The sequence below is a fragment of the Octodon degus genome, unplaced genomic scaffold (genome assembly GCF_000260255.1).
Source record: "Octodon degus isolate 3935 unplaced genomic scaffold, OctDeg1.0 scaffold00193, whole genome shotgun sequence".
NCBI classification, from domain to species: Eukaryota; Metazoa; Chordata; class Mammalia; order Rodentia; family Octodontidae; genus Octodon; species Octodon degus.
In genome coordinates, this window is record NW_004524769.1 from 3,250,486 (window position 1) to 3,259,386 (window position 8,901).

The window sequence follows — 8,901 nt, forward strand, 5'->3', positions numbered from 1 at the left end:
GAGTGAAAAAAATCACATAGTTTCCTGGGGACACTGAGTAAAGAATTTAAATGAGTACAGTGCTGCCACAGCACTGGGACTCATTTAGTCACACATGAACAGTTGGAGTGGTTCTACCTAACAAAGATTAAAATCAAGCTTCAAAATGACAAAATTGTTTGCAAGTGAGTAAATTTCATGACTAGCATCCTATAAACAAATAGCAGGTATACAAAAATCAGGAAACTGTGATCCATAATGGAGTTAAATCAGGCACAGAGAAAAATGCCAGAAGTGTAAGTGATAGACCTAGTACACAAGGACATTTAAATTACAACATTGTGTTCTGTATGTTTAAGTAGCAGTAGGGAAGACTGAGGATGCTGAGACATGGAAAATGTAAAACACACACACACACCTAAAACAAACTACTAGATATAAAATTCCAAGGTCTAACATAAACCATCTGATATCAAAAAGGCAAATTAATGAACATAAAGGCATAGCAACAAGTATGAGCCACAAGAAAATGCACACAAAGAAAAGCTTAAAAAGTACAGCAAAAGTGAGCTGCAAGGAAATGGCATGTGGGTGAATACACGGGCACATAACCCCAGGAGCCAGCTAAGGAGAGGAGCAAGGGTCACTGCGGCGCACACCTTCACTCCCAGGAGAGGTGCAAGACCAGGAAGGGAAGTATTTGAAGAAATAAGGGCGATGCCTGCATTCGTCTCGCTCACTGTGGTACTTCTAGCAAAATGTCTGGCAGACACTGAATAAGCATTTACTGAACACAGTTGTCGCAGGACAAATGGTGATGCTCGTGTAACTCTGCAGGGAAGCAGGACCCCACGAGAAGGGGAGGAGGCAAAGGCTCTCATCCCAACCCCAAAGTGAGCTCAGGTGAGTGTGTAACACACTTGGGGAATGGGAGCTTATAAAGGGCGCTCCTCCCAGCACTGAGGGAGACTGAGGGAGGAAGATCACAGGTTCAAGTCCCTCCAGGAAAAGCTCATCTCCAAATAACAAGGGCTGGGTACAGTTCAGTGACAGACAGCTCTTGGGTTCAGTCCCCATCGCAGCATGGGTTGGTGGCACCCGACTGTGCTCCCAGTACTGTGCCAGGCTGAGGCAGGCGGGCCACGGGCACCAAACATGCAAGACGCACCAAGGCACCGTCCTCCCGGCCCTACCTAGCTACCTTTAGTGCTCTGTACTTTCCACACCTGCTCCAGATGTGGGGGAAGAGAACTAAAGAGAGTACTTTCCATATCTTATTCCATCACGTAACTCTCACCTAATCCTAGAGTTTAAGAAGATCAGGCACTCCGGTAGGCTGAAGCAGGGGAATCACAAGTTTGAAGCCATTTGGTACAACTTGGGGAAACTATGTCTCAAAACTGAAAAAAAAAAAAAAAAAAAAAGGCCTGAGGATGTAGCTCAATGTGAAGGCCCAGATTTCAATCCCTGTTACTCTCAAAATAATAACAATAATAATAATAATAATAATAATATAAAGGACCGCAGAAATAGGTCTCGCGGTACAGCTAGGGAAACTAAGGCCAAGAGAGGTTCAAGTAAAGAGACTAGGGTCACAAAGCTGCCAAGGATCAAGCTGCCTAACTCTTGTGCAGGAAGCAAAGCAGTCCAACCGACAGACTCCGGCGCGCACACCCAGGCGGTAACCAGGATCGGAGGACACTAGCTTTTGAAGCCACGGGAACCGGAACCGGAACGTGGTATCAGTAGGGTCTCGCGTCCCTGTCTGAGATCTCGCGATACTTTCTCCCCACACTTCCGGTGTCCGCCAGGCCCCGCCCCGTCGCCACCGCTGCCGTCTAGGCGTCATTTCCGGTGGGCCTCCATCCTGGAGAGACAAGATGGCGGCGCTGGGAGAACCTGTGCGGCTGGAGCGGGGTGAGTGCGACCGGGCGGGCACCCAAGCGGGAAAGAGCCGGGTCGACGGCGAGGAGGACAACGGAGGCGAGGCAGCCGCCAGGCTCCGGGACCCGAGCCAGCCTGTCCTCGATAAGGGCCGGGGCCGTCGCTCGCCGGGTCGGTTCGGGCAGGACGCTTCCTTGCTGGGCTTCCGCGGAGAGCGGGACCCGAGTGCGATCGCGCGGAGTGACGGCCCTGGGGGTGAGGTCGGGGCGACCTTTTCCTGGGGAACCCGCGAGGCCGACGAACAGGTGTCACCACCCTGGCAGTGTAGCCGATCTCGGGGAACGCCGGCCGCCGCGCACTGCCTGCGGCGCGGCCCTGCCCGCCCGCCCGTCCCCGACACGCTCGCCGCAGCACCCCGCCGCCCGCCTCGGCCTGAGGCGCTCGCGGGGCCTCCCAGCTTCGGTGCCCTCCGGGACGCGGAGAGGGCGCTTTGCAAACGATCCCGCTGGCCTAATCCTGAAGCGGAGGTTACGTAAGCAGCAGGGGATTGCAGCCACTTGCGGATTCGGGGACACTGCCTTACAGATCCTACATTTGTAGACTGTGGCTGCGGCTGGTGGCGTCCTGGAGACCGATGGTCTAAGAGCACGAACCTGTGTAGATAGCAAGCCCCTCCCAGGCTCCATGTTACACAGTCCAGCGGTCCGCTCTGTGCTCCCCAAGGCCTTTGTTTTAGACAGTTAAAGTACGCCTTTGGCACCAGCATTAGCAGTCCGAGGAGATGGTCAGCAGGTACCAAGTCAACCTTTTGAGCACTACTGATAAAGTGTAGCGTAGAGTTTGCAGTTACCTTGTACATGCTAACATGTGCAATTTCTGTCTGAATATTAATATTTGTAAGAAGGGTATACATTTTTAGAATTGTCCAGAGAGCCATCTCTGTCCTCAGGCCTTCCCGAGGGAAAAAAAAATGGGCATTTAGAGTTGTTAGCATGACCTTATGATGCTCACTGTTGGGAAAGGTGCTTTGCGTGTGAGATTGTGCTTCCAGCCCCCACGTCCCTGATGAAAGCATTGTTTTACGGCAGAAGAGAAGTTACTTGGGATACTTGGTGGGTTAGGCTGGAGACTGACCTGTTCCTTCTCCGACTCAGATGGTGGTGATGAGTGTGAACAGGAGGCGGTGTTTTTTCTTTGAAACCAGAGCTGTAGGGTTTTTTGTTTTTTTAAATGTATGTAGTATAGAGTCTCACTACACCGATTGGAGTTGCATTGATTCTGTTTTCAGCCTCCCAAGCACTGGGATTACAGGCTTGCACCACCATGCCCAGTCACAATCACTGTCTCAGCATGCCTCCGGCAGGGCCAGCGTGCCACGCTGGGATTGAACCCCCATCCGTGCAGCTGCCTAAGCAGGCGCTTTAATCTGCTGTGCTGTCTGGCCAGCCCCAGAGCTATAACGTTCTAATGTGTTGGCAGTCTTTTGTAGTTTTAAATGCAACACAGAAGGTGGGACCTCACCCTGTGACATTTAGCTTGGAAAGTTGTTGCTCTGTGTTTTGCTACTACAGAGTTCTTAGTTGTTTTTAGTTCTCTCAAGAGTACTCAGCGCCTAGGGGCTGGTGAGATGGCTCAGTGGTCTAAAGCACCTACTTAGAACAAGCTTAGTAAAGCACAGGGACCGCAGTTCAATCCCCCAGCACCACATACCAGCCAGCCCTGGTGGGCTGAGCTGGCCACACACACACACACAAATAAAAAATAAATGTTTAAAAAAAATAAAAGCATTATTAAAAAAAAAAAAAAAAGAGTACTCAGCGCCTTGGTAGGGATTAGTAATTAGTGATGGCCGGTCAGCAGGATAAGAAGGTCTGATTGCATCGAGTCCGATTCTTAATTCAGGATCCTAATAGACTCATAACAAGTATAACCAGCAATCCTACAGGACAGAATAAGTGCATATTACAAGATCTTAAGTCACCACAATATAATTCATTGGAGCACAGTTTAAGTGCATAATGGGTAAGATTAGATTTGGTAAAGAGTGCTTTACTTTTCTTTGTCTTTTGTCAGTTGAATTTTACTTATTTATTTAGAGACCCCAAGGATCAAATCTAGGGCTTCATGCATGCTAAGCAAGTTCTTCACCTTTGAGCCACACCCCGGTCCCCTGATCCTGTTGCTCAAATGTTTTTATATGACTTTCATACTGTGACTTAATAACCCACTAGCCAGTGAACCCATTTGCCAGTCATTTTGCTCCTGGGAACTCAGAATGTAAAAGGTCTGTCTCCGTTGTATTTGATTAACATTCAGGTTAAGCTTTTATTAACTGAAATTGAAAAAACTCGATGTTCTGAGTTTATTATAGCATGTAGGAACACCTGAGGATAATGTCCGAGGTCACGGAATAAAACAGTAGGTATCCCAAAAAGGGGCGAAAAATCACATCGTAGATATTCACCAATAGTATGGCAGCATCTGAGTCTTCTGTGGGTAATTCCTAGCACACAGCCTCCTCCTGCTTCAGGGACAGTTGTGTGCCGTGTTGGACGTACTGTGTAACTGTGTGTTTAGGAGCGGTGGGGCCAGTGCGCCGTGACACGGCCTGCTTGCCAGGCCCCCTCCTGTGTGGTGCTGCTTCCGTCCCCGGGCATCGCAGGAGGAGAGCAGTTGTTTCCACACGACAGTGAGAGAGAGATGCAGGAGGGGAGGGCTTGCCCAGATTGACAAGGCTAAATGTTTTCCTTTTCTGACATGGAAACAAGTATTTGATTGAGCAGGTCTGAATTAAAACCCTTAGCGATCCTAAGCAGAGCCCACAGGCCCGCTGAAATCATCCGTACGTGCTGCTACCAAGTGTGTCCTGGCCGCTGGCTGCCCTGCGGCTGCACATGCATCAGGCTGCGGTGCCTCTTAGGTTCATTAAGTAAATGTTTATTGGCTAATAGTTCCTTAGATACTGCTAGTGCTAGCATGTCTGGTGCAGCACAGGTTGCTGTGTGTCACACTTGAGCCCCTGTCCTCTCCTGTCAACTTGGTGTCTTAGAGTCGTGTGGCTCTTAGATTGTTGTTTGGAGCTGTACTTCTGTAATACCAGCAGTTTTTTCTAATCTGAAATTCATTGCACTCTAATTTTGCCGTCGCGTTCTCCATACACATACATCGATGCTTTCCCCCTGTCTACTACGTCCTGTTTGTCCCTGGAGTGTGCCCTCACAGGTACAGTGTCACGTCTGCCCTTGGTGCTCCTTGGAGCAAACCCTCTGAGTCAGTCTCGCTTGTTGGTCCGCAGATATCTGCAGAGCGATCGAGCTGCTGGAGAAACTGCAGCGGAGTGGGGAGGTGCCGCCGCAGAAGCTGCAGGCACTGCAGAGAGTCCTCCAGAGCGAGTTCTGCAACGCTGTGCGAGAGGTGACGTGGGTTTGCCATGCATTCGCCAGGAGGGTGGGTGGGTTGGTGTCTGCCGGGCCAGATGCCCAAGCCAGGATTCAGAATGTCATAAGAAACAAGCTTTGGAAAACCATTAGTTGTCATTCCTCTCATGTTTTGGGATTTTTAATAGAAAAATGTTCGGTTTTTTAAATTAATTTTTTACTGAATGTCAGTGATTTTTACAAAACAAATGTCAATTACAAGAGTTGAAAGAAAAATGTTGGCTGGAGAGATAGCTCAGTGTTCTAAGCACCTGCCTGGCAAGTGCAAGGTCCTGAGTTCAATCCACAGTAACACATGCCATGGCAGCCCTGGAACTGGGTGTGGGGCGTGCATACCTGTAATCCCAGAACTGGGGAGGCTGAGGCAGGAAAATCATTATGAATCTGAACTTTGTAGGGAGACCCTGTATCAAATAAAGAAAGAAAAAAGTTTTACCAAGGTGTGTAATTTAGCTTAAAATTCCTGTACATTCGTTAACACCCCAGAGAACCAACACCCCTTAAGCTCCGTGTCTCACTGGTGCCCCTCTGGCTTCCAGGTGTATGAACATGTCTACGAGACGGTGGACATCAGCAGCAGTCCTGAGGTCAGGGCCAACGCCACCGCCAAGGTGAGGCTTTTCATTTTCAAAGCAAGAATTCTTCGTATGTGAGAGGCTTGAAATAAGCAGATGCTAAATGCATGATAAATGAATTTTAAAAACTAGCATACAGAATCTTTCAGCATCTGCTACATTTGTGGAAGTAGGACGTTTTCCTTGGCTTTGTATGTTTACTCGTGCAGTACAGATACGGAATTGAAAGTTTTCCCCAAGCCCACGTCTAAGTGCCCCGGGTACCCAGCTCTCCCTGTCTGTGTAGAATGTCAGGGAGGCATGGAAATGGGTTTACCAGCCTTGAATGGGAAGAAGAAGCGGTGGGGCAGAGTGCACACTGGGGGTGCTGTTCATCCGAGGGAACTGCCTCTGGGCAAGTTTGCACGCCCCTCCAGAGGTGCACAGGTGTGAGCTTGGTGTGTCCCCTTGCACACCACCCCCTAGTGCAGGCATGAGCTCGGCGTGTTTCATGCTCAGAAGACGTGTTTGTACTAAGTCATACTAGAATAAGTTATGAGCCAATAAAGTATTTTTTAAGAGATGGAAGAACACAAGTGGACAGGGCTGCAATTAATTCTGTGAGCTTTCTCCCAGGCCACTGTGGCTGCATTTGCGGCCAGCGAGGGCCATTCCCACCCCCGTGTCGTGGAGCTGCCCAAGACAGAGGAGGGACTCGGCTTCAACATCATGGGGGGCAAAGAGCAGAACTCACCCATCTACATCTCACGAATAATCCCGGGTGGGATTGCAGACAGACACGGGGGCCTCAAGCGTGGAGACCAGCTGCTCTCTGTGAATGGTGTGGTGAGTCACTGCGGTGCTGTGGTGGGTCGCGTGGGGGTGCACTCAGGTTAGAGGAAGGGCTCCCCGGGCGTCCTCGGGGCTGGTGCTCCTCTGGCTCCGAAGTGAGCCCGGGGGCCAGGGAGCTGAGTGCTGCAGCTGAGCTCCACCCGGCCCAGCAGTTGTAGTGTGAAGCCCTCACAGTGGGACTCAAGTCGCGGAGGCCATGTGGTGGGGCTCAGTGCACAGCTGCGGCAGGCTCTGGAGTTGGAGACCCACCTGCGTGATGCTGTGCAGGTGCAGCTGCGTGGCTGGCCCCTAACGGGCGGGGCGGGGGCCAAGTGCAGTGATGTGCCTCCTGGGGTCTTAAAAGCTGAGTCCCAGACAAGGACACTAGGACGCAGTGTCGTGTGGGTGTGATGGAATGCAAGACCACCTTCCAGCCTGGCCGCGACCTGCAGGTAAAGCTGCGTGGCCTGCGCTCAGTCCGTGCCTGTGCTTTCTCCCAGAGCGTGGAGGGCGAGCACCACGAGAAGGCTGTAGAGCTGCTGAAGGCCGCGCAGGGCAAGGTGAAGCTGGTCGTGCGCTACACCCCCAAGGTCCTGGAGGAGATGGAGTCGCGCTTCGAGAAGATGCGGTCAGCCAAGCGCAGGCAGCAGACCTAGTGTGCGCGGCGGCGCACCAGCGACGCCAACAGCAGACTTCCCGCGAACCCTCCGTGCATTTTGTAAACGCCTCTTTTCACATCACGTGTGGTTCCAGAAATGCATACACTTTTTTGTGACAAGAAAAAGTCAAAGGTGATGAGGACAGTTCCGTCCTGCTGTTTTTACAGGCCTTTTTCAAATACAGATTTTGTCATAAAGTTGTTATAGATTTTTAAAAATGCTTTTTTAATATTAAGATGTACTTTTACATTCTTAATCTTTTTTTAAGAAAAAAGTTCTCATTTGGCTACTTATTAAAAGTAACAGTTTTTCTATTCTTTTTTTTTTTCTTTTTTTTTTTTTTTTTTTTTTTTTTTTTTTTTTGGTTTTTAATCCTATGAAATTTCTTTACAGTTTTCCAAGAAATTACACCCAGTAGTGTCACCGATAGTGGTTCATTACACTGTCGACATTAGCATCATTACTGCATTTTGTACTTTGAATACAAATGTACTACACGTAACCGACAGAAGGACAGAGCTCGGCACAGTGGAGGGTTTTTACTTTCATTTGAACATAAGACATTCATTTATACTGGTTTGTAAGAGTAGGTTTTTAAACACTGAAGCAATCATTGCTAAACTCTTCTTTCATACTGAGCAAGGAGGCCAGAGGACGAAATCCGGTTGTTAGTGTCTTGATATTCCACAACAGATTGTACGTGCACAACTCCCACCACAGGCACTTCTGGCGCAGCCCGCCCTCCCCCCTTCGCCCTCCCCTGCCCCTTCTGTCCCTCCCTCCTCGCCTAGACCTGAGCCAGGTTCTTGGAGGTGAGGGAGGCAGAGGAGAGACGGCCGCCTCCAGCCTCTCAGGCCTCGGGCTCCGTATCCTTCCGACCACAGAACCAGCTCAAGAAAAGAGGAGGATCGGATGGGGATGCGCAGCAAGGCGAGGGAAGCGGGCCGAGCCGGGACTGCACTAAGCCGCACAGGCTTTCCTGGGACTCACTGGGAGGGAAGAAGATGTCGCTGTCCTGCCGAGAGCACGCGCAGGGTGCCTGTGCCTGTAGACCGCACTCCAGCGACAGGAAAGACTTAGTGTTCCTTTCCACGCTGCACTGACAGGAAGACCTGGACTGCAGAGCGCAGGCGGCAGATTCTGGGAAGAAGGTGATGACTGAGAAATACAAAGATTCTGGCCTAATTACACGCCTGGGTTTAAAAAGAGAAAGTGGGCATTTGTTAGCATTGCTTCAGGAAGGGTAGAAATGCGTACCTTTTTCTGCATGTTTGTGAGCACTGAGTCTTAAAAGATTCCAATTTTCAGAGATTTTGGGGGGATAAAAGCGTTATTTATCATTAAGTATCGAACACTGGATTGCATGGGTGAATGTGTCTCTTAAGTTTGCTATGAAATGTGCTTGTTAATAGGATCACGTTCAATTGTATAGCTTCAAAATTAATTGGTGTGCTTTTCAAACGTTGAGACCAAAGTAGTGTAGAAGAATTATGGACTTCAGTTACTTGTAACTTCCTAGAGTGTGTTGTAGGGCTGCATTTATTAAAGAGCGGTGTC

The 8,901-nt window shown here is 49.7% G+C and overlaps 1 protein-coding gene across 1 annotated transcript; it reads left to right on the forward strand.

Annotated features, from left to right (window-relative positions):
• Nucleotides 1–1,823: 1,823 nt before the first annotated feature.
• On the forward strand, nt 1,824–7,352 carry Lin7c (lin-7 homolog C, crumbs cell polarity complex component). The gene is made up of 5 exons (XM_004644117.2): nt 1,824–1,896; nt 5,159–5,277; nt 5,840–5,911; nt 6,491–6,700; nt 7,186–7,352. Exons 1-5 carry the CDS (start codon nt 1,860–1,862, stop codon nt 7,339–7,341), a joined length of 594 nt encoding a protein of 197 aa, XP_004644174.1. The 5' UTR covers nt 1,824–1,859; the 3' UTR covers nt 7,342–7,352.
• Nucleotides 7,353–8,901: the final 1,549 nt, after the last annotated feature.

Excerpts from the sequence above, each read along its gene's own strand:
- Lin7c (XM_004644117.2), top strand. The coding sequence starts at position 1,860 with ATGGCGGCGCTGGGAGAACCTGTGCGGCTGGAGCGGG. Across the intron at positions 1,897-5,158 it reads ACCTGTGCGGCTGGAGCGGG|ATATCTGCAGAGCGATCGAG; the intron begins GTGAGTGCGACC and ends GTTGGTCCGCAG. Across the intron at positions 5,912-6,490 it reads GGGCCAACGCCACCGCCAAG|GCCACTGTGGCTGCATTTGC; the intron begins GTGAGGCTTTTC and ends GCTTTCTCCCAG.